Source organism: Macaca nemestrina, chromosome 12 (genome assembly GCF_043159975.1).
Source record: "Macaca nemestrina isolate mMacNem1 chromosome 12, mMacNem.hap1, whole genome shotgun sequence".
In the NCBI taxonomy this organism is placed as follows: Eukaryota; Metazoa; Chordata; class Mammalia; order Primates; family Cercopithecidae; genus Macaca; species Macaca nemestrina.
The window spans coordinates 92,809,472-92,835,618 of NC_092136.1; the positions used below are offsets into that span (position 1 = coordinate 92,809,472).

General features: G+C 40.8%; 1 protein-coding gene across 8 annotated transcripts in view; it reads left to right on the plus strand.

Moving 5' to 3' along the window:
• The window catches only part of LOC105484363 (FAT atypical cadherin 3), a 695,427-nt gene that overhangs the window by 654,067 nt on the left and 15,213 nt on the right, over nucleotides 1-26,147 (plus strand). For all 8 annotated transcript variants that reach the window (XM_071075445.1, XM_011745893.3, XM_011745895.3 and 5 more), the window contains 4 exons: nucleotides 2,316-2,450; nucleotides 4,239-4,396; nucleotides 11,813-12,281; nucleotides 25,773-25,926. In XM_071075445.1, the coding sequence (XP_070931546.1) occupies nucleotides 2,316-2,450; nucleotides 4,239-4,396; nucleotides 11,813-12,281; nucleotides 25,773-25,926 (916 nt within the window). The remainder of the gene's footprint in view (nucleotides 1-2,315; nucleotides 2,451-4,238; nucleotides 4,397-11,812; nucleotides 12,282-25,772; nucleotides 25,927-26,147) is intronic.

Genomic DNA, 26,147 nt, shown 5'->3' on the forward strand with positions numbered 1-26,147 from the left:
ATCTATAACTGTATCTCAGAAACACAGAAGCTTATAAAGAGGTTGAGATTTAGACTGGCTTAAATAGAAGGGAAAAGGCATGTCCACAGAATAGAAAGTAACAGATTTCTTAAATACATAAGCTACTGTTTCCATACGTACTTGAAAGGTAATGCCCAAGTGACCCAGAAGTTACATCTATTTGATAGGATGCATGTTGTGATTCATATATGCACATTGCCACCTCCACATGGCTGAGGTTAGTATTGGGCTCAATTTGCATTTTAAGCATAGACTACTAGTCAATATTTAGGAGCAAGCTAGACGTGTGCAGGCTATCAGAGACTGAGATGAAGTCACATGTGAAAACAGCAGAGTCAGCTGGTAGGGTGGTGAACTTATTATGAATAAACATTAAGGCAGGCCTGAGGTTAAGCTGCTAGCTATTTGTTAGCTCATTCCTTTGTTACTCAAAGGATCTCATCCTTCATGCCTGAGTTAAAATACTCCCTTCCTTTGGGAAGACTTCTGACATTCTACCAGGAGACAGAATTTTTCCTCCTCTGGTCACTCCATTGTGCTCACATACCTGCCAAAGCAGTTATCTTATTATAGTATCGTCATGTGTTTTCATGTTGTTTCCTGAGGCGAGAGAAAGAAGGCATCATTTCCTTTCATCTTTGTGTTCCCAGGCCTAATACCTCTTTGGCCCCAAACAATTATTTGTTGAATAAATGCACCAAAAGTTATTTAAAAACAAGTTTTCAAAACCTTCTTGAAATAGGTCATGAGATGGTCACACAGCTGTTTTAAGTTCCATGAATATTGATTAATACATGGCAGGACTACAGATTTGGTTGGGGAGGAAAATAGGGAGATATATTTCAGGGCACTTAAGTCTTATAGAACCATTTGTAGAGTTCTTTCCAAATTTTTAGTTAAAATGCCTTTATCTTCTAAGACTTTGTAAGCTGGATCAGTGCCAAGAGTGTCTTTTATGACTGAACTATAAACCAGTGGAAAATGGGATTTATGAATTCTGAGTTTGCTGGTGCTACTTATATTGCTCCTGTCAAGGATTACAGTTTTTTAAATGTTTATAAGTAGTTAGCATTAAATTCCTGCTTTCTTCTGCACAAAGAAATGACTGTACCTTGGGACAATATGCTTTTTTTTTTTTTTTTGAGACAGGGTCTTGTTCTGTTGCCCAGGCTAGTGTGCAGTGGCATAATCATAGCTCACTGTAACCTCAAATTTCTGGCCTTAAGTGATCCTCCAACCTTGGCCTCCCGAGGTGCTGGGATTACAGGCATGAACCACTGCACCTGGCCGGGACAATATGCTTAATGATGAGGAAAGACTTGGGATGAAAAGGAGCATGATCATAGCCCAGATCTGGCCGAGAAATGAGCTGCTAGTATGCTGCACATTCTCAGTTCACGGGGAAAGGGCGCTCCTTTGGGCTATGCCTAACCCATTTAGGAAACCACTGTTTGAGTTGTGGGTTATTTTTAATTTGTGTCTCCTTTTTTATAATTATTTTACCGCTGAAACTCTTACCAGGTGGAAAATGGCCTAATTACATGTGAAATACTCAGGACCTTTGGAAAATGTGCTTCCTTCAGTGGGTTCATATTTAACTAAAATAGTTAAATATGAACTTTCATCTTACAGTGCTGTGAACATCGAACAGGTAGAAAGGAAGTCTTCCCTTGCCGAGGATAATTCTGCTGTTTTTTGATGGGGCACATCAATGTAGGGCACATTTACAGCTAATCAATAACATAGCATGTAGTAGAAGGGATTAGGAAACAATGTGAGTCATGCTTCTACAATTTAAAATTAGTCATACTTTTCTTTAGAAATGTCTTTTTTTCCCCTCTGAAGTCAACCCCCAAGTTCTGAGGGCAGGAGGGAGGTGCAGAAGAAATCTAAACTCAAGGGATACATTCAAATAGCCTCCAATCTGCAGAAACTCCACTCCAATAAATACTACAAGCCCTTGCATTGTGATCTTTCTTCAGCTGAAGTTGGTCCAGGTGTAACTTAACATATTTTAGCCTAAAACGAGGAGCTCTGTTTACTCTTTGTACCTAATCTGCATAAGTCTGGCAGTGAAATTTGGCAGATGTAGGGATGTTGGATGGACATCCACACCAGATGAAGCCCATTCAGGTGCCCCTACTTCTGAGTGGCATCTTTGTGACTCAGCTCGGAGCCCACATATCCCAGCTCTTGAGCCATTTGTGTGTTCCCTTTGAACTTTTTCTCTCTTCCCTGGAGTGCAGGGTGAATCCCTTTGTGTACTGATCATGCATATTCCACCTTTGTCACAGGAGGACTGTGCCCGGGGTCCAACGATCCTTGTGTGGAGAAGCCGTGTCCGGGAGACATGCAGTGTGTCGGTTATGAAGCCAGCAGGAGACCGTTCCTCTGCCAGTGTCCACCAGGAAAGCTCGGAGAGTGCTCAGGTGCAGAGCGGAGTGGAATGATGAGGATCTAATTTCATATTCGTGAAACACTTGCCCTTGAGTAAATTACACCATCCAAGTCCTCCCAGAAAACGTTTCTTTAGGCATGCAGCATTTTCCTTCAGAATGAACCATAGCTAACATCCACACTCACATTTACTTAGGATTTATCACAGCTGCAGCTTGTGCTAAGGGAACATGTAAAGACTGTGGGCTTCTTACATAATGGAGAAGACTACAACGAGTGTTTTTTATCACGTCTCATGTCTGTTAAGGGTGTGAAATTATGGAAAATAAAAGGCTGTTGGTTGGGCAGAGGAATCTGAGTATCTGTGGCATGGCCTTTGATGCTCAGGGTGCTGCACGAATCCACAGCCGCAAAACCAGGACCCACAGAAGGCAGAGCCAATCCTGTTGACCTTCCTTAGAGTCAACCCCATCTGGTGAACCAAGTAAGGAGACTCCCTACTGGAAATTTCTAACTAACTTCATGTTCCAGCAGGAGAGGCGCTCACCTCTGCATCTTAAGGAAAGAAAAAAAAAAATCAGTATTTAAGTTATTTTAATCTAAATGATCCTGTTTCTGATCTTCATTCAGTTTCTATACTTCATTTGATTCATATATTCTCTGCCACTTCTTTACTCAAAAAAGAATATTCTTCATTGTGAGTACCAATAGAATCCTCTTCAGGTATATTTAAAATACAGGCACATTGATAACAATTTTGGGATCCAATAAATAGTTGGAATAAAAACATAACTATGCCTAGTATGGGCAAGGAACTTTGCAAGAATTGAGTTCTAGAAATTCAGGCTTTGCAAAGAGAAGCACTGTTCCTAAAAGTAGAAACCAAAGCTCCTTCTTAGCTGATTTCAAGAATGGAGCTGCAATTAAGTAAAGGGACCACCTGGATGCTTACCTAAGTCATGTAAGGCTTAGAATTAGAAGAAAATTATACTGTCCCCATGCACATAGCAGGTGGATGTGCAGGGGGATCACAAAGCCAAATCTTCTAAGTTTTGGAGTCACTTCCTGCTGACTCTTCTCCTTTCTATCTAGAAAACTTCTGATTATCTATATTTATTGTCCATTTGGTATATTTCCACACATTCCACCTTACACCCCAGCAAGGTAGCTGTTCAGCCATTACTTTTCTTGTTAAAACATAAAGTTGAAAGCAATTTTTTTAAAAAGAGTAATCTCAGAAGTGAGCAATCAAGTTGGACAAAATTCAAGGGGAGCCTCGAAAGTAATGGTCAGAAAGTGAAAGTGTGACTACACGAATTTCCTTTATATCAGTTGCCTTTTTGCAAAATTAGTGCAAATGACATAAATTAGCTATTAGGCATTAGAATACTTGGGGAACATGGATATCATTTGGAAATGGTTTTGTTTTCTTTGTTTCATGGAGCTGAAAGTTCTTGAATGCGTAAGTGATTGGAGATTAGGGGTATCTTTTAATAATGCTTATTTTAGAAAGTAGGAGTTGGAGATTTTGTAACATTAAGAAAATCCAAGTTGTGGAATGTACCAAGTGGCTCTTGGCATGAGGCAAGTAAAATGATTTGGTGTCTGACTGGTTAATATGTTTTTCACTTTGAAATTAGAGTGTGATGTGAAATGGAAAACCAGTTTGTAATCAAAAATGATTTGTCCTCAATGCCTTCATTAACTTCTCATGCATGGTCTTTAATCAACTTGGTTGTTGGTTGTTGGGTGATTTCATGTGTCTCTGCTCCTTTCTGGATGTTAAAAATATATATGCCTTCTCATAACGGTCTTTTCAGGGCACACTTCTCTCAGCTTTGCTGGAAACAGTTACATCAAATATCGGCTTTCTGAAAATAGCAAAGAAGAGGATTTTAAACTAGCTCTGCGTCTTCGAACCCTGCAAAGCAATGGGATTATAATGTACACCAGAGCAAATCCCTGCATAATTCTGAAGGTAATTAAAATGGGTTATCTTTTTCTGCAGTCAGTTCTCATGTTAGTGTTTTGGCTCTTGGATTGGGGAACGGCTGAAATCATTTTGTCTTTTAAGTTCAGAAGACCAGAAGCAGACTTCTGGGCAAAGGGGAGCAGCAGCAGAACTGGGAAGGGAGCCAACATCCCATTTCCTTTTGAACATTCAGCTTCAAAATTGGCTCTTGGTACATGGGGCATCTCTCTTGAGAGTGGGTTCAAGGGCTGGCCTCCTTTGAGCTGTAATCGCTCAACAGTTCATTAGAATGTGTCTCCTAATCAATTCCACAACAGGGGTGGTCCTTTAAAAGAATTGGCGGTATCCTTTTCTAACACATGGGTCTATCCCCACTGACTTTTGAAGGCGATTTCTGTTCTTGCTCAGGGAGGAAATTGGAGACAGGAGGTATAAGAGATTTTCTATATCCTATCATGACCCAAGTAACCCAATTTTTCAGTCATTTCCTAGCCTCAAAAACTCTCCTAAAGCAGCCAGATTTATTTGAAAGCAAGTCTGACATCTATATTCCGCTCAAGGATTCTGGTGCCTTCGTGAAAACAATAATAATAATGGTAATGGGCCAGGTGCAGTGGCTCACGCCTGTAATGCCAACACTTTGGGAAGCAGAGGCGGGTGCATCACATGAGGTCAGAAGTTCGAGACATGCCTGGCCAACATGGTGAAACCCTGTCTCTACTAAAAATACAAACTAGGCATGGTGGTGGCCACCTATAATCCCAGCTTCTTGGGAGGTGGAGGCCACTACACAGTAATCTGGGTGACAGAGTGAGACTCCATCTCAAAACAAACCCCCCCAAAAAAATAAGCAAATAAGATAATAATAATAACAGCTTTTTGTACATCATTTATTTTTATTATACAGCTAATATGATAAGCTTGTTATATGTTATCCCTGTTTGATCAAGAAGAGGACAGTGGTTCAGAGAGGTTATTTTCTCGAAGTTGCACATCTAATAAGTGATGAGGCCTGGACCCCACACTCTAGTCTCTCTCACTCCATGCTGTTAATCTCCACACTATACCTCACTCTCCATCTTGCTATTACAGCTCATTTTTTAAAAAATCACATTCTGGGCATCTGTAGACCAGATTCAGCCTTCTAGGATGGAGGAAAGATGGCAGGAAAAGGAAGAAGACGTGTTTCATCTCATGCTATTCTCACCAGGTTGCTATGTCAGCCTATCGTAAATGCTCTTCAAAAACATTCAGAGTCCGTCCAGTGGAAAATGCCCTTTCACATGGAAATGGCAAGAAATTGTTTTCTTCCCAAGGTTTGGGCTTAAAGGGTACATGGTGGACCTTTCCAGCTTCTGCCCTTTGGTTGTTTGATACGTCAGATTCAAGTTGATTAGGTGGCCCAAGCTTTAGTCCTAAAGACAGATGAGGAAGGAGAGAAATAGAGAACATTAAATGCCAGTGGGTTTCTCTTAATGATCACATAGGGCTTTACTTACCCACATCTGGTATTGCCAGGTATTACTTGATGGCCATAGTTGAGTGAGTGGGGAGTCGAAGTTTAAAAGTTGGTTACTTTTGTAAGCAGTCTCCCACTATCCTTATTCATTCAACTCAGAATTCTAATTTAAGATCTGGAAAGGAAAGCAATGTTTTTAAAAGAAAATAAGAAAAGTACTTTGGATGCACAGTTTTAGAGAATGATGCATTCAAATCAGATATTCATGGTGAAAGAAGAAAAACTCAAAAACCTAAGTCCTGCCTTTATTTTCTCATGGCCCCGGAAGCAGCGTGCCTTGGGTCAGTAGATCATTTTCTAAATAGCCCTGAGGGTTGAAGTTTTGCTTAATTGCTGGGAAAGTGTTCTGAGCCTTCGGGCTCTGTTTGGGCCTCACTGACCTTTCTCCTCCTTCATGCTCTAACAGGGCTGGTGGTTGAAAATGGTTTCTATTAGTAAATCTCTTATAGAGCATTAAATCTGAGAGGGAACAAAAATATTGAACCTGAATGGCTTGATCCTAAAATGGAGCTTGTAATTTGACACTTCACTGGCAAAAGTCTAAAATGTGCAGATCCCTGAGGACAGGAAAGAAGAATAATTAAGCCTTTTAGGCAGCTCCAGCTCCTAAGGTATATTGCATTTCATGAAACAAGCATGTTTCTGAAAGTTGTGTAAATTGAATCTCGGTAAATGGAATTCTAATAAACTAGAGATGGATGCTATTTGAAGGAACCCTTCCATTAATCCCTTTGTGATGTGAATAATCACTCCCAATCTGTCTGTTCTATAAGTTTGCTTTTCATATGTTGGATTTGCCCAAAGCACGACACAGCTGTACTAAACTATTGCAGTTATTCTCCTACAGTCGCCAGGAATATCCACTAAGGGGATTTGAATCTGTTTGCTTAACATTTTCAGCCTCATGCAAGATTTAATTTCCTTGGCGTTAGGTACAGTATGTGCCTTGCACTTTGGTTCAACAACTAAGCTGAAATGCTTTGTTTAAATTGCACCTCTTGGTTGTTTATATTTTTCCGGTCAGAGCACATTCTCTAAAAAGTACTTAAAGTACTCAGTGGGGTGAAGGGCGCCCCTTACAGACAATTAAAGAATTGCACAGAGACCTTGAGAAGTGAAAATACTCACAGACAAAGAATATCACTGTCTCTCAGCAATAATAAAACGCACTCGTTCTTCTGTTTACCATTGATACCCTATCTTCTTCCAAAAGAAATTCAAGGCTTACTAAGCATCCAAATGCAATAAAATGAAAGTACTATTAAGATGAAAATACAAGGTTAAGAGCCAACCAATGAAGTCGGGTAGAGTAGAATATCATTATGAGAAAATCTAGACCAAAGAGAACTACTTCAGTAGAGCCCAAACCATAACTGAGTTTCCTGGCAGCCAAAGCAACAATGAAAATAGATAGGTTCTGTGATTCTCCTCACACCTATAAAAGAAACATGGCATTCTTTCTCAAAGGGAGATCTGGAAAAGATTTTTTAAAAAGAAGAAGAAGAAGAAAGAAACATGTCAAATCACCAGAAGAGATGTAAGGAGAAATCAGTAGAACAGTTTATCTCTGTGTCAGTCTTTCATCTCTAATATTATGGCAAAAGCACAAGGAGAATATGATTGTTAATCTAGAACTATCACATTTTTTTGGGGGGGGAGGAGTTATAAATGATTCATTGCTACATTGTGATGATTCTGAGACATGGCTAGCTTCAAACCCCTAAACTGAAGGGAAGATAGGGAAAGCTCATTTGGTTTGTAAAACAACCCACTTGGCATGGCCAGATCTTTCCTATTATATAGATCAAAAGAGTAACAAGGAAGCTCCCTACAAGATTTGAGAGTTTCAATGATCTATTTAAGAATGTCACCAAAAAGTAAGTTAACCTTAATAATTACATTTTGTAGTAATAATAAAATACCTAAGAGTTTATGAAGTACTTTCACATACATGTCATTTCAATTCTCATTCCCCTTGCATGTAGGTATGAGTGTCTACTTTTTTTGCCTGTGAGGAAACTGAGGCTCAGAGAAAATTCAATGACTTGCTCAAAGTGACAGCCAGTCAATATCACTTTGGGTCTGGGCCTATGACAGAGGAGAGCTGGTTGGGGAGTTAGATATCTTTTGATAAACTCCTATAGTTTATCAAAAGAAGAAATTCAGAAGGCTGGGATGATTATGCATTCATTTACTCATTTAAAACACTTAATGTATACCAAATGGCTATTAATGGCAGCCTTAAAAATCGGTTTTTGTATTTTTGTTTGTTTGTGGGGTTGTTTTGTTTTTTGAGATGAGATCTCACAATGTTGCCCAGGCTGGTCTCAAACTGATCACTTGATCCTCCTGCCTCAGCCTCCCAAGTAGCTAGGACTATAGGCACTTGCTATTGTGCCCAACTCAGGGAAAAAAAAACAAAGTTTTTAAAACATCCCTTTTTCAAAGAATACTGAATAATCCTCTTACAAGTTCCATGATTATTATGCATTTGCTATAACCACACACCAAGGATCTGAAGCAGTAAGACTTCATGCCATAATTTACACTTTTTACTCAAAATCCTACTTTCCTGCAAAAGTGGGACTTCTTAGAACTCTGATGTCTTGTCTTCCAAGCCCCAAGATACTAAAAATCCAGGGGAAAGCACATCACTGATTTCAAATGATCCTTCGAATCTAAATATTTTGTAACATTAGAGCAACACTCTCTCAATTAAGTATTTCATTGAACAAATTACCTAGCTACACCCCAACCCTAGCAAATCATTTCAGTATCATTGCTATAGACTTTGCTTACACTTTCATGCACACCTCAATTTCTATTAAAATAGCTTGCCCTCTGATTTGAGAAAGCATCATTCTCTTAAAGAAGACCCTTAAAACTAGGTGAACCCTACTCTGAAGACAGAGAAGAATTAAATATGATCGGAATATGTTTTCCGGTGTGAGAGAGCATAGACATGAAAAGACAAAGTGTTCTTTTCACTCCCCGGAATAATACACCTGTGCAATAGCAAAAGATTGTTAACTTTTCACAAGATAACTTTTGGCATCAGTGTTCTAGTTTGTCATATAAACAAAGCTGGTAATTTCAACCTCCTAGAATTTTGACAATCCAAATGATTTTTGTTTGTAAGAGGCTGAGAATCGTGTAGGCATCTGGCTTCCTTCATTCAGCAATGTTGCTGCTGTTATTTTTGCAACAAAAATAAAAATAAAAAGGAAGCTTAACCGTGCTGTGTTAGTATGGGATAATTTTATGTTCCTCAGTTATAGAACTCTGATGTATTTGAGTGCATCGGAGTCTTGTCATTTCTCCCTGGTGAATATGTAACTTGGTGATTATTCAAAGAGGTAGGAGGTGGGGGTGACAGAGGAGAATGAACCAAGTAATATGTTAATTGAACATCTTTTTACAAAAACTTAGATAAATTGCACTCTCACCACCAATTTTTCATAATAGACTGAGGACACCAGTTTGTAGCCACAGAGTTAGCAGGTGGACTGTGCCAGAAAATACTCCCCAAAGTCACATTTGGTGATTTATTACTTACATTAAAGTACAAATATGTAAAGTATCCAGGAGTTGCCATGGAGCAAGTATTCTGGTATGATTTACAGTATCTATTCGTTCAATTTTGTGGAACCGAAAAAAATGACAAAGATGATAGCATAAGATTACACGTGAGGCCAGGCACAGTGGCCCACATCTGTAATCCCAGCACTTTGAGAGGCCATGGCGGGCAGATCACAAGGTCAAGAGATCGAGACCATTGTGGCCAACCTGGTGAAATCCGTCTCTACTAAAAATACAAAAATTTAGCTGGGCGTGGTGGTGCTTGCCTGTAATCCCAGCTACTCGGGAGGCTGAGGCAGGAGAATCCCTTGAACCAGGGAGTTGGATGCTGCAGTGAGCCGAGATTGTGCCACTGCACTCCAGCCTGGTGACAGAGTGAGACTCTGTCAAAAAAAAAAAAAAAATTACACCTGAAAGCTCTCTGAAAAGAACATAAATAGTTGTCTTTTTACATTTGCACATTTGCATGACAGAGCAGAGTATGTATGTTCTAACTGTGTATGATATGGCTAATCATTCTGCAGTGGACACAGTAGCCTTGGAAAATAAGCCACAGCAGTTCTCTCTGCTCTCCAGACCCAACCCAGAGGGGCCAGACCATTCTCTCCAGGAGACCTGAGTGGTACATGACAAAGCCTGAATTTGATTCAGCATTCCAAAATTCCCACAGCTCTGTCTGCTTCACAAAGCCCCCTGCCTTCTAGATACACATGTTTATGTGGCATGACCTATGAAATTTTATGCAGGATGAAGAACATGGAGCTACAAAGGCAGAAATGAGAGTCCCTAAGAATTCAGTTGTCTGTACTGAAGCATAGAGAAATATGCCACGTGTGAGAATGAGAGGTGCTATGATAATCCTGAATATGTCTATTATGAGTTAAACGTGTTTCACAAAGACTGCTTCAGTCTATTTCTGTGAATTCATTTTCTCTGTACCTCCTTGGCTGTTTGTAACCTGGAAGCTCTGGGTTGTCCTGTCATTTCCTTTTCTTTCCTTTTTCTTTTCTTTTCCCAACAAGTGTCTGTTCTCTGCACAGAACTGTGAATGCCAACAGACTGGTGTTCCTGGCATGACTCAGACACTGGCCTCCACAAGGTCCTCTTGCTGGTCATAGACATAGGCCAGAAAAGAAGCTTTTGTTTCACAATTTCTGGCTGCGAATCCCTTCATGAGCAAATGTACACTTCGCTAGACAGGGGTGCAGCCCTCATTCCCCGGATCCCAAAGCCACCTTGCATTTCTGAGAAATGTAGAACTGGGTGGACGACACAGGGGATTCAAAGGCCTGTTTTCTTTGCAGCAGTTGAACCTGGGGCTCCATGGAGGGCCAGTCCCTGCTCTGCAGCTCTCTGCCAGCAAGGATCCTCCATAGCACATGCTTTCTTCCTGTGTGTGATGTCTCCTGGGATTAGCCTCCTGGGGGCAGTGATGCCCTTGCTCCACCAATGTACTCCAGCTGCAGGCTGGTCTCTGTTGTCGCACCCCAAACCAGGGCTGGGAGCATTCACAAAGTGTGGGCCATTAAACAAAAGATCCTTCTGGAGGGCCAGGTGTCACAAGTGATCGAGATATTTTAAGCAAATAGCCAAGCCCTGAGCACCTTGGAAGATAACCTTCACCTAAACCATGAGCATCATCCTAACAGACTATTTTAAGAATATGCTAGTGTTTAATATAGAGCAGCTTTTAAATCTTAAATGTATACAAAGCCGGGAACTAGGAAATTTTTCATTTCTTCCAGGCCTCTTTCTTTCCCCTGTGGCGCACTCATATAAATGTATTCAAGGAACATATTTGTGTGATTATTTGATTAATGGCCATCTACCCTACTAGACTGTCAGCCACATGAGGGCAGAGATGATAACTCTATTTGCTCAGATGGTCTCCTTGGCACTTAGTACACTGCTTAGCATATAGTAGATGTTCAATAAATGCTAATGAGTTCACCGAAATCATTCCTGTGGTGGTAATGACTAAGAAGGGTGCAGAGAATAAACAGACCCCTAAACCAGATATTGCTGGGAATTTTAAAGGGTAAAGACCCAAGGAGTAGAAACATTCTTAAATATAATTGTGGATATATGAAGGTGTGCCCATATTATTAATCACAATAGGTGAAATGTAAGGATGCATTTTCATGGCAGGTAAGGGGGAGGCAGAGTGGTTAAAAATCAAACCACAACAGATTTATGAGTAGGGCAAAAGTCATGTCCCCATTCCAGCCTTCTTGTGAAGCCCCCGGGCCGGCCAGGAGCAGGGTGTAGGGAACATACTCCCAGTTGAATATTGAGAAGTGCTGCACTGTTCCTTCCCCACGCAGATTGTGGATGGCAAGCTGTGGTTCCAGCTGGACTGCGGCAGCGGCCCAGGAATCTTGGGCATCTCGGGCCGTGCTGTCAACGACGGGAGCTGGCACTCGGTCTTCCTGGAGCTCAACCGCAATTTCACGAGCCTGTCCCTGGATGACAGCTACGTGGAGCGGCGCCGGGCACCCCTCTACTTCCAGACGCTGAGCACGGAGAGTAGCATCTACTTCGGCGCCCTGGTGCAAGCAGATAACATCCGCAGCCTGACTGACACGCGAGTCACACAGGTGCTCAGCGGCTTCCAGGGCTGCCTGGACTCGGTGATACTGAATAACAACGAGCTGCCACTGCAGAACAAGCGCAGCAGCTTTGCGGAGGTGGTGGGCCTGACGGAGCTGAAGCTGGGCTGCGTGCTGTATCCCGACGCGTGCGAACGCAGTCCGTGTCAGCACGGGGGCAGCTGCACTGGCCTGCCCTCCGGGGGTGAGTATGACTACACAGTGGGCACTGGCCTGGGGGTTTAAGGGGAGAGGGAATGAACTGCAGGGGGATCCCTGCCCTCCCAACGCAAGGGCTCTACTAGAGAGGAATATTCATACCCAGGATGCTTTCCAACCTTCTCAATCTGCTTTAGGGAAGCCTCAGCTCTTGACAGTTACAGGAGTGTCCAGTTTTGCCAATCGTTTGCAGCTCCCCATAGGTGCAGTGCAGTGGCACAGGGGCCCAGAGAAGCCATCAACTCCACCCACTCCCCTGTTCTACCCCTGGCCTTTCAAGCCAGAGGAGGTTGGACGAATAGGACCCCCTTTTAAATATGCCCTCATGAGCCACCTGCATGTCACTGCAGAATGATGGTAGCGCTCTGAGTTATGACACCCACGCACATGAAATTGCTGACCAGATGTAGACATGCAACCTTACTAGAAGCTAAGACATACAACCTTACTAGAAGCTAAAGCTTACTAGAAGCTGTCCACCAGGAATAGAAGATCTTGGAACATACTTTCGCAATGTGTGTATTAAAAATAAGTCTAGTTACAGCTTTATAATGGAGTAGAAAGTCAAGAATAAGGAGCAGAAAATTTACATAAAATCTCAGGACAGATAAGCAGGCAATGAAGGCATGATGCTTTAATATTTTTTTTCTCACAAAGTACATCATGAAGAAGAAAGAGGAGAGTAGGCATAAAAAAGAAAACAAGAAAAGGATTTATAGAGAGTTTCTTTTGTTTGAGGGAAAAGCCAAGATTATTTAAGTCCCAGGAGTCTAGAGATAAAAGAATCCCTGACTTTACCAAGATGCAGTGTCTGTGTTAATGTAAACTAGGTCAGACATGCTCCCGGTTGAAGGCTTGCCACCTCCCAACAGCCCAGCCACTGATTCCACTTCAGCCCCTTTGCAGAGTCGCTCAGCAGTCGTGTGATTAGCAAATTTAAACCTTCCTCACAAATCACTTAGAGATTCTGCTGTGCACATTACCATCTAACGTTCGTGAAACCCAACTCCAAATTTAGAGTCCATTTTATTATTAGAATGTTATAAACTGTCCATGAAATGATGCACTGTCGAAATACAGACCCCAAAGTTGTTTAGACTTGCATATGTTACTACCACAATGAGGGCCAGGTACCCTGGGGGGAAATTTCTGTCGTCTCGATTTAAGAAATCTATTTGCTGTTTTTACTGTCTCAGCAGTATATGTAAATAAAGGGTTGTTATGGTGCCATAATTCCCAAATGATGGGCAGTAACTATACTTCAGTGGTTCTATAAGCCAGCCCATTATGACAAGTCATGGCCAGTTTTTCACCAGGCGAAACAATTCTGCTAGTGTGAGCCATCTACGATATATAAAAGGAGCATATAATTAAATTGGGTTGAAATAGAACACCACTCCATGTCAAATGCTGGGTACATAGCCACAAATTGTAACATACTTTTAACGATGGCAGGACGTTGTTTTTGCTGGCAGGGCTATGGGCTTCCACAATGGATTATCTTTAAAATAATAATAATAATCACTGTATGAGGGAAAGAGACTAGGGAATCTTGCTTTGCAGTGTGCATTTTACTTTTCAAAAAATTTCATGAAATCCTTTAGCTAAGTATTCAGTGGAAGTATGTTAATTAAATGACTATGACCCACATGGGGAATAGCAATTTTCTCTATTTTTAACTCTCTTCATTTAACCATATTTCAGCACTGATGACCCGCTTGCCATATACTTTTCATATAACCTAGAGAACTTGTCTTGCCCTCCCTAGGGCCCCAGCCTTGCCTATAGAGCACACTCTCCCATCTACCTCTTTGTCTTCCTGTTCCCTTCTTCCTTCTATGATTGGGCATTGGATCAGGATTCTACAACAGGTATTCTTTCTTCCAAGGTGAAATAGCCTCTTGTCAGTTCAATTTTCTCTTTTGTCTCTGGGGGCTTATGTTTTCCTAAAATGAAAATGGTATCTTTTCTCACCTTCGTCTATACAGCTCCCTTCTCGCAGTCCTATTATCTCTGTTCTGTTGCGGGAGCCCTGCAGGAGCATCCCACATCAAGCCTATTCCCAAGCCTGGCCAATGGGTTCTTATCTCAGTAGACACCCAGACGGGTCCCGGGCGGGGGAATTTGGGAGTCTCATGACAGCAGGACTGGGCCCAAGGCTAGCAAACTCCTTGCCACTCACCAGGAGATCCAAGAAATCCAGGACTTCTATTGCTTTCCTAGGGAGCCAAGGGCACGAGATTCCTCTTCTGATGTGTGAGGAGGTACCTACCTCTCCCTGGCTATAGGGGTGAAACCTTGGCTTCTAAGAAAAGTGGAAAGAGAACCCATTTTCTTGCCCCTATTATCTGTATCAATATTATATCAATAGAGGAATTTTTGCTATATCCTGTATCCTATCTGCAAATTCCTTAAATTGGTGCCAAATAAGGGAGAGAAAAAAGGCAAGAAAAGAAAGAATCAAAATTTGGACTTCACTTCATGCCTATGAAACTATGAAGCTAATTATAAGGTTACTTAAAAGAAAAATCCTCTGAGCTGTGAGTGATAGTTTAAAAAGAACAATAAGACCAAGTCTTTAATGAAAGAATATTTATGCCTTCAAGAATTCCCTCTGGCTGCCAGGGAAGTCTAATCACAGGAAGAGACAGTGTTGTTCCCCCAGATCAAAGACTAGGCTGCGTGAAGTGTTCAAAGGGGAAATTTGGGCTAGAGATAGTAGAGGCAGGGAGCTGGAAATGAGACTCCTTGCACATGAGACTAATAACAAAACTTAATTGTTTGAACATTTTCTGTTGTTTGGACCCTGTGCTATGTGTTGCTCTAAAATTTTAGGACACATGTTTTAGCATAAGCATCCCCTTGACCACTGAAGAATCCTGCAGTATTGGTCATTGGCTCTCCTGGCGGCAGACTCCACTCTCAAACTGAGGCTATCCTAGTACATTCAGAATTGTTAAAGCAGGCAACACACAAGAAGCATTTTTCTTTCAGGGGTGCAGGATTCTGCCCCAACCACCTCTAAGCCCAATCAAACCCTTGGCGTGAAAGTCAGGGAGGCCACAACTACTAGCTTGGAATTACACAGTCAGCAGGTTTGATCAGCATTATAACTCTTGCTGTCCCAGGAGCAGGCCATAGGAACCTCAGGGGAGTCAGATTCCAGAACACTGACTTGTAATGAGAGTATAAATATGACTCTATAAACCAACCACAGAGAGAAGGCTCTCTCTCGGTAAAGCCTTAAAATTATATGTATTTCATAAACATTAACTGGAAATAGCAACCACTGTGGAGAAGCCATGACTAGGTCCCATTGTGATCCCTGCATTTCCAGATGCAGTGGGCAGGGATCAGCCCAATGTCTGAATAATAATATATCAACACCCACAGTTTGAATAAGGAGTACTCAGTCCTCCATGCCTTATCATGCTTAGCTGAAGCCCATTAATGAAAAACACATTTGAAGCCAGGCAGTCACCATGCCATAAATAGTCATTCAGGCAGCCTGGCATGAAACCAGAAGCCTAACTCCTGAAATGGAAACTTGGGGAAATTCTTAATGGTAAGAGCTACCGCTTGTTAGACTCTTACTATGTGCTTAGTAGTGTGATAAGTGCTTACCTTGAAAGTGCTTATGCCATGGGACATTTAATTCTCACCACAGTACTCTGAGGTCAGTACTATTCTCTCCCACCTACTCACCCTCATTTTACAGATAAAGAAATAGGCTAGAGAGGCTGTCAGTAGCCTGGCATCACATAGCTAGTAAAGTGGTGAAAGCACACTGGCTGGGTGCAGTGGCTCACACCTGTAATCCCAGAGATTTGGGAGGTCAGGAATTCAAGGTTATAGTGAGCTATGACCATACCACTGCACTTCAGCCTGAATGGCAGAGCACGACCTTTTCTCTAAACAAAAAAACAAAAATTAGTTTCTCAAAACAGTATGTAGTGGTATTGGTTTATATTTTTTCCTTAAATATGCAGTGGTTAAAAAGAAAAACAAAAAAATATTTTAAAAGTGGGAAAGATGGGATTTGATCCATGTTTGTGGACCCCTTCCCCACCAGCCTGTACTCTTAACTCTCGCTACTCAGAGTGTGTTCCAGGGACCAACAGCATTGGCATCACTGGGAATGTTGGAAAGGTAGCATCTCAGTTCCCACCAGAAATCCACTGAATCAGAATCTGTATTTTAACAAGATCCCTAGGTGATAGAGTGATTTATCTCCCTGTCTCTGAACTGTCCTGAATCCTGGGGAAACTTTGACTTTTTTTTTTTTCTTGTATTGTATATAATGGTTCTCAAACTCTGAGATGCATCAGCATCACCTAAGGACCTTGTTAAAATGAGACCTTGTTATAGAAGACCCATTTGATTGCTATTTACTTGCCTCCAGTATTTGCTGTCCACATCAGGAACTTTCTGCTAGGTCACTGAATCATATTTGCAGACTTCTGAACTTCCCTATCAAGAAAATGTATCAGTTGGAAGTTAAGGGGAAACAAGCAAACAAACATACAGAATCTGAATTGGCAGGAGTGGAATTCAGGCATCTCTATTTTTAACAAGCCTCCAAGGAGTTTCTATGCACACCCATTGTTTAAGAACCACTGACATTTGAGAATCCTGAAAACTCTGTATTTGAAGAAGTGCAAGTCAGTGGATTCCAGGAAAGGTAAACAGACATAGGACATTCAGGAATTGAGAGTCAGATGCACAGCCTGCACTTGAAAAAAAAAAAAATAGTATAAAGATGGAGCTTTGTACCCCAGTCAGGAGATTTTGGTAACTCTGAGCTCCCTTTCAAAGATAAGAGTAATAGTGTCTGCCACTTCCTCTAAGCAGTTGTGAGTATTCTCCCTGTCAAATTGCATGAAACAATAAGTTCTTGGATGTTGCAAATAGTTTGCATAAAACTGTTTTCAGTAGCACTTTGGATCATGGTTTGCTGAATACTTTGTGTCCCTAACTTGTAAGAATCTAGATAAATTTAGTCCATCAAACTTTAATCAAGTACCTGCTTGGTGCTGAGCTCTGTGTTGAATTCTGGGTCCTATTGCTTTCTCTGTGACCAATGGATGCCACTGATGTGGCCTCCCTCTCCAAACAGCTGGTTTAAGGGAATTGAACAGGGTTCCCGTACATGCTCCGCCCACTGGCTCACTGAGCTTCGAGAAGGGAGATGTCAAACTGCCAGTAAATATGCTGTGGACATAATTTGGCTGAGCTTTTCAGCTTATGGAAAAAAAATTTTCTGGGTGACTGTCTTCTAAATACTGACTTCGTCTTATATTTTTGGTACCTTGGAAAAAACCTCGTTGTAACAGCATCAATAATTATAGACACTAATAGAAATGCTCAAACCCTAAAGTAGGTTATGTGCCGATACATACTAGAAGGTAAGAATTTACTGTGTGGCTAATGTTAACACATTAAAGGTTTCCAGATCCTCAAAGAAAATATTAGAGGCTTGGCCCAATATACAATATATAAAATGTGAGTCAGCTTTCCTAGGGAAAAAGTTTCACCTTCAAATTAATTTTTGTTTTACAAGGTCTAAAGGTGTTGAATGTACCGTTTGGTGAAAGAGAAAAGTCAGAATGACTAAAAGTTGAAATGGCAAAGTAACTTCAGCTGCAACAGGGCTTATGCTCACTCATAATTAGCATCTCACATGATAACCTATCCACTAGTTTTCTCATACTAATTGAGGTTCGCATGGACTAGAGGTTTGGATGCTTCCCAGTCTTCAACCTAAACATCAGAATAAAAAAACTCCTATGATTTCCAGTTGTTTGGTTTATGAGCAATACAGAGAAGAAGCTGATTTCAGGATCTATAGTAATTAACAATAATTACAACAATAAAGCACCTAATGTTGTGTGCTGCATTGTGGTTTGTGAATCCAGGAACCTTATTATTCTCCATGAAGTGAGTATTAGTGAGCCTCATTTATCAGATAAAATAAGGAAGTTCCTAGAGGTCAGGCCGTGGTCACACCCAGGTGGTGGGTAACACCAGAACCTAAACTTGTACCCAGGGCCTCACCACCACATCACAGCCACCCCCCGAGTCTTGGAAGTTCTTGGAGTTTCTAAATGAAGTCCGTAATTCAGCAAGCAGAGTGGTTGATGCTGACTTCAGATCCCAGGGGCTAGTTACACATTTGTCATTATTTCCATTTTTGTGCAGCAGGCAGATGTTTCCTTATCAAGGCAGCCAAACCTGATCAGAAAGATGTTCACCTACACTGGCAAGCAGGGTAGAGAGTTCAAACCATAACCTGGATGAATCGGTTGGAAAATGACTACTAACTCAAAGGAGTAAGATAGGAATTATCTTGGTTACTTGCCTACACAGCCCAAATTAATGCTATAATTGCTTATACCATTTCCATTTTTGCATTTAATAGGTTTTGCAATGCTCTTCTTTGAGCAAGGAAAGGAGGATTCATTTTAAGTTGCTCTGGGTGCAGATTTCAAAACCATCTGCATCTGCTATAACTAGAAGGTTTGTAAACAGAAACACAGCTTTGAGGCAGGATTTAAAAATACACTTCTCATTTTGCCAGGATTTGAAGGGAGAGAAGCTATGACTCTTTGGTACATGTATCTCCACACTAGTAGGACCATTTCCTTTCTAAAATCTGAGAACTGGCATAAAGTGCATCTGCCACTCATTGACTGTGTAACCTTGTGAAACCCATCTTATTGATGCTTCAGTTTTCTCATTTGTAAAATAACTACAATAACAATACTTATGGCATATGGTTGTTGTAAGAATTAAATGAGATAGAATACACAGAAAGTTCTTAGAATTTTTCACATCACGTGATAAGCTATTATTCTTGTGAATTATTTCCTTATTTGATATTCTCCCCTCTGAACAAGAAAAAAAAAATCAACTTTTTAAGAATACATTGAGATTAACCATTGATATTTTTCTTTCACATTTACAAAAGTGTTAAATATTATTTGTGATCGAAAAATGCCTAGATATCTCTTAGAATTTTGTTCACCTTATCTGTGTTTTATAGCAACATATGGTAATGCTTGGGAAGAGTAGAAACTTTTTATTCTATTATCTTTATTATTTAATGATGATTGAATTCCCAGAAGGAGTGTCTAAAATTGTCCATCTCACCATATCTTATCTGCTTCCCGGAGACTGATGGGAAGTAACCATAAGCTCTTCTTTCTTATCCCTACAAACTAATGAGCTCAGACTCAGTGACAAGTTCTAATACAGTCTTGTAGAAAGATTTGAGAATCAGAAAGCCTAGAGTCAAGTTTAAACTCAGTCTCTTACTAACGTATGTTGAGACGGAGTTTCGCTCTTGTTGCTCAGGCTGAAGTGCAATGGCGTGATCTTGGCTCACCACAACCTCCGCCTCCTGGGTTCAAGCGATTCTCCTGCCTCGGCCTCCCAAGTAGCTGGGATTACAGGCATGCGCCATTATGCCTGGCTAATTTTGTATCTTTAGTGGAGATGGGGTTTCACCATATTGGTCAGGCTGGTCTCAAACTTCCGACCTCAGGTGATCCACCTGCCTCAGCCTCCCAAAGTGCTGGCATTACAGGCATGAGCCACCACACCCGGCCAACTATATGTTCTTGAACAAACAGCTTAACCTTTCCAGCACCCCTGGGAGTTGAGATGTTAATGAGGCCTGTTCTTTTTCCTTCATAGGATCATTGTGATCCTTCATAGAATGACTGAAAGTGATTTAAAAACACTAAAGCATTAGACTACTTAGTATCATTATGGCTACTAATGAATGATAATAATCATCATTGATATTTTTTGAATTATTAATAATAGGGCTTATACCAGGATAATGAGATTATAAATAATATTTTGTGAGAACAGGTTAATTTTCATAAACAAGCCTTTTCACAGAGACTGAACAATAGATATCACTCTTCTTTCATTAAAAAAACAAACTAATCTGACCACTTTTTAAAAATTCCAATGGCTTTTCCCTCTCATTGTGTTAACATAAAACTCCTCCAAATTTAAAGTTATAAAAGCAAGATTTCTTCCAAATGACTCTGCCTCCTATGCCCCAAGGGTTTGCAATCATAAGATCCTAGACAGTTTGCTGCTCTTTCTGATAAACAGAGAGGGTAGTGAAGTGTAGTTGTTAGAAATACAGTTCAGGACTCAGGAGCCAGACTGCCTGTGTTCAAATCCACACCAACTTCGTGACCATGACAAAGCGATCAGCTTCTCTGTACCTCAGTTGCCTCTTCTATAGCATGCTTCTAAATGGAGTTTTTCTGTCTTTGTATCCTCAGTGCTTGCCATAGTCCCTATTCCAGGAGAGAACTGGTTTACCAGTTTACTGGTTTACCAAAAGCCCTGATTTGTAGCATTTGCTGGTGACTGCGGTGTAAGTACTTCCACCATGGCTGATGTCAGGCTACCCGTGGTTTAACAACTGACCTGCCAAATTCCTGAATATTTAACAGTCACCTCTTGGGACCCTGTATGAGCTGGCACCAGCCACACCACCATCTATGACTTAAGCACTCAGTCAGTGTGGATATGTTCATCAGTCAAGCTGGCTGCTGCATCAAGTAGTGCTAGATATTCCACAGAAGATGATGAAAATGACAAAATTCGGAAGGAACTGTGTGTGAGTAAAATAGTGCTCTAGAGGTAGTTTCTTATTTTAAATTCTGATTTTCCAAGGCACAGAGACATCAAATTGCTTCTCTGCCATCAGATCAAAAATCAGTCCCATGACCTGACTTAGAATCCAGTTTCCATGATAGTGATTTAAATGTCCCTTAGATCTGGACAGCCCTCTCCTGCCCCCATGTGCTTCTGATATAGTTTTATTTAAGAAACTGTCAAACACTTGCCAAAGAGGAGCTAGAGAGGGAGTTTTTGCTGAGTTTATCTACCTTGCCTTGGACTCCCCCCATTCCTGACTTTCCTCCTCATCATTGATGTGCTTTTCAGGGTCCTGTACTGTGGTTGTCTAAGATTAGAGTCTAAAAAAGAATCTAATTCCTCCTCACAAGTTACTCTTTGTCTAAAGGCATGCCATCATAGCCAACGACTAGCCAGGTGACACAAAGAAGCATTTTTCCCAATCGCAGCTGCCTTCAACAATTTTCAATTCTATTAAGGTGAGCAATTTTCCAAATCAGCGTAACTTCAAGCCAGCATACTTCAGACTTCTCCCTCTACCCAGAGACCTCAGGCTGGCCTTCTGTAGACATAACTGGCATCAACAGTGGCCTTTCCTTAGGAGCTCCTTGGCCTTTCCTTGGCTTTGCATTTAAGGGCATTCTTTTTCTAATATGTGTGTGTCTCTCTCTGAGCCTCAGTCTCTTACCCTCTGTGTTTCTTGTTGCCAGGAAGGCTGGGGCTCCGTAGTCTCCTCCACTTGGAAATAAATAGATTTCTCTCTTGGTTCCTGCACCTGCCTCTTGAAGATAAGATTTTCTCTCTGTGAACCTATGAACACACACACACTCAATCATTCTTCCTTCTGTACATGGGAGTTATCTGTAATGGGGATTCAGCAAAACATCCATGAGACCATATGCCATTTCAAACCACACATTTCTAACTATCTTGTATCTATAGCAATCAAGCTATATAATCCCAGCATCAGTCACTGACAAATTTGGAAGAGGAGAAGCCCAAGAGCCCTTCCAGTAAGAGTGAGAATGGTTCCTTGCAGTACTTACAAAAGGTCTTAGGTATGGGGAAAGCCTTTTTGGCCACTTCAGGGTAAGGGTGGCAGCTTGCTGTTGCAACCCCACTACTATGGAAGTAAAGTTATTTTTATATGAGTCATAAGCCCATAGAAGTGAGGAGAATGGGGAAGTAGACAACACCAACACAAGTTTGGAGGTGGAAGGCAGAGAGACAGGTGGTAAGGAAGAAAGAAAGAAAAGAAGCTCTTAGAGACCTGGATTCCAGCTGGTACAAGGGACTGAATTCCGAAAAACTCAGGGGACTGAATCCCCAAAGACTCAGGAACTGGAGGCACCAGTTACTTCTGAAGGGGAAGAGATGGAGAAAAGAGCTTAAAATAAGAATTGCTCAAAACGGTTTAGAGGCAGTCAGGATTCAATCTGGATTCCTACCCTCCTTCTGCACAAGCAGGCAATCGCTCCCCCGATGCTATGTGTGGTGATGTTGAAATGCAGGGTCTCAGGTCTGGAGCATGCCAGACACTGTGCTATACAGGGGTTAAAGTATATATGATGTGCTCATTGGATGCTGAGACTCACAACCACCCCTCCTCTGCCACCATCCAACCTCCCAGTGTTAGAAACCAGGCCTTTACCTTCCCTCTGAGCAGATGATAAGATGAGCCGTTACTAGGGAAAATGACCATGCCAAAGCTACTGACTCAGTTTCACAGTTGCTGAGCCCCATTAATGTGCTCAGAGCTTCTCAACAGATTTCTAGTTTTCTATTGCTATACTCTTCAATGCGAACTAATAAGCAATGGTTACAAGTAAAGAAATCCTCTCATGTGGAAGATAGAAAATGTATTAGAGTTCTTCAGAGAAGCAGAACCAATAGGAGATATATGCAGCTACTCCTCAACTTATGATGGGGTTATATCTCAATAAACTCGTCATAAGTTGGAAATATCTTAAGTAAAAAATGCATCTAATACACCTAACCTACTGAACATTATAGCTTAGCCTAGCCTACCTGAAACACATTTCTATGGAATATATATTGCTTTCACACCTTCATAAAGTCAAAAAATCATAAGTTGAACAATCATAAGGCAGAGACCATTTGTGTATATACATGAGCATGTGCACATACATAAATGTGGAGAGACACTGATTTCAAAGAATTGGCTCGTGATTGTGTGAGCAGGCTGGCTGGTTGAAAATTCATGTAAGAGTTGATTTTTCAGTCTTGAATTCAAAATCTGCAGAGTAAGCCAGCAGGCGGGAAATTCGGGTAAAATTTCTTCCATGTTACAGTCTTGAGGCAGGATTCTTTCTTCATAAGTCCTTGAACTGAATAATGAGGCCCACCCAAATTATGGAGAGTAATATATTTCATTTAAAGGTAACTGATTATAAATTTTATCATACCCAATGAGACTGACAGCTAAAAATAGAAATAAATAAATAAATTGATAACATCCACAAATACCCAAATACCTTGATTGCAACATCTAGACTAGTGTTTGACCAAATATCTGGCTATCAATGGGCTACCCAAGTTGACACATAAAATCAAATATCACAGAGACCAAAACAAAGAAACAGAGAAAAGCAACTTGGAAAAAACTGCAGGGAGAAAACTTCATAAAAGTATTATTAATATCCTCAGACAGATAAGAGAAGATACTGTAACCACAGCCTAGAAGCAGGATGTTACGCGTGAAAAAAAATAAAATAAAAACTCAGTGCACAAAAAAAGTTCTTGGAAAATGACAAATTAATGAAAATCTCAATAAAAGTGAAGGAGATAAGAAACTCTCACAAAAAGTAAAGCAAAACCTCACAGAGATGTAATATAAGAGAGAAAAAATAAAATTAGAGGAAGGTCCAGGATATCTGAGATCCAAAAAATAGAAGTTCCATAAAAACAGAATAGAGAAAACAAAGGAAAATAAATTACAAACAAAGTAATAAAAGAAATTTTCCCAAAGTGAAAACACAAAAATTTCCAGATTGCAAGAGCCCACTGAGTACCCAGTATTGGCTGAAAATAAACTCATATAAAGTACATCACTGCAAAATCTCAGAAAATTGGAGGCAAACAGATCCTCCAAGATGTTAAAGAGGGGGGGAAAAAAAATTACATACAAACTCCAAGAACCAAAATGACTTTGGATTTCTCAAAAGCAACATGGAGGGCTTGCTTATAATTTTTTACACAACCTAACTGTCAAAAGAGGTGTCAGGGTGAAGTAAAGACATGTTCAGCTATGCAAAGTGTCACCAGATTTCCTTCCTATAAGCCCTTTTGGAGGAAGTAACTGTGGAATGTGTTCTAGTGAAATGAGAGACTAAACCAAGAAATAGGCAGACAGGTGATACAGAACTCACCAGATCCAACATGGGAGAGCAGGAAAGCAGGGCCAGAGGGCAACATTCAGGGTGGAGCCAATCAGAGGGCCTCAGGAGAGACTAATTCAGGGGATGAAAATACAAGGAAGCAGAGACAACTAAACTCGGAGAGACCTGGTTGATGAAGAGTTTCTAGTTAAATCAACAATCAATATTCAGAAATAAGCAAGCGAAAACCCTGGATATTTTTTAACTCTAGGGAAAACAAGTTATGCATGAATATAAAAATATAATCGAGCTTACTACAGGACTTAGCTGCAAATAACATTTCATTGTCATCATAATGCAAACACTGATCATTGACTTAACCAAAATTACAATACTACAATATATTGTGAGATTGGGTCAGCACAAGAGGTATTCCTATGTGGTGAGGCTAAAGGTTTGAAATTTAAAAAAGCATAGTGGAAAACTAATAGAAAATGCCTAACACTAAAATAATCACAAAATAGTCAACTACTATGGAAGGAAATATTGAAGTACGAAAAGGAACACCCAGGTTACTTTGGAGGAAGTGTAAATGGGAGGGAAGACTGCTGGTGGACAAAATAAAACTTGTAGAACTACCTTCCTCTTTACTATGTGCATGTATACCTGTAATTTAAAAAAACAAATCTTGTGGTTTTTTTTTTTTTTTTAAAGGAGGGAAGAAAGAACACCCTTACTGGTTATTCATCCCTTCCATCTCGAGAGATAATGCATCTCGAGAGGTCGATAATGCCTCTTTCCACATCTGATATTTCATATTCTCTGTAGTGAGGATATTATATTACTAGCAATTTCTGCATGATGGGCTTATGAGGGGAGAAAGTGAAAAAAATGCAAAAATCAGGATCAGACCAGGGGAGCTGGGCAAAGGCTGGAATTCTTTCCATTTCCCTGTGCCTTTGCCAATCTGGGGTTCATTTGAGTTGACAAATATCATTTTACCTGCTCTCCCCTCATTCCCTCTCCAGGTGGGATTTCAGTACTTGGCTAAGGAGAAAGAGCACAGGAGATAGGACAGTGACTCAGGAAAGGAGGTAGCGTGGTATCAATAGTCAACCACTCCTATCTGGAAGCATCTGCCTTGTGCAGTAATAGTGTCGGGGAGAAAACATCTTCCTCCCCATCTTGGATTCCGCTCTTGAAATCTGTCCCCTGGGAAGGTCTTACAATTCTCACTAGCATTCGTGTATGTGGTTAATTAGGTGAATTTTTGTGGGCTAGCAGGAAATCCAAACTGCAACTTGGCATTTTAGTGGCAAGATGTTTCAAGCAATCAATTTGCTAACCACCTTTGGAATTTGGGCCCTTCCTATGATACAGTTCAACAAAGAATTAGGAGGACATATTATAGCTGAGTCCAAGCACTCAGCCCTAGTAGGGGCATCCGTGGCTCATGAGGTCCTCTGTTTCCCCAGGCTATCAGTGTACCTGTCTCTCACAGTTTACGGGAAGAAACTGTGAATCTGAGATTACAGCCTGCTTCCCAAACCCCTGCCGGAATGGAGGATCCTGCGATCCAATAGGAAACACTTTCATCTGCAATTGTAAAGCTGGGCTCACTGGAGTCACGTAAGTGAGATTATATAAGTGTCCTTCTCTACATTGTTCTTTATTGCTACAACAAACCAGTAAGCAATTAACGAGGATAAAATATTTGCCACTAATAGTAAAGGCAAAGGGTTAACATCTGCACGAGACATATAAGGAGTGCTTACAGGTGACTAAAATGTTAATAGGAATTATCTCTGGGTAGTAGGGTCATGAGTAATTCATATTTTCTACTTTATGTT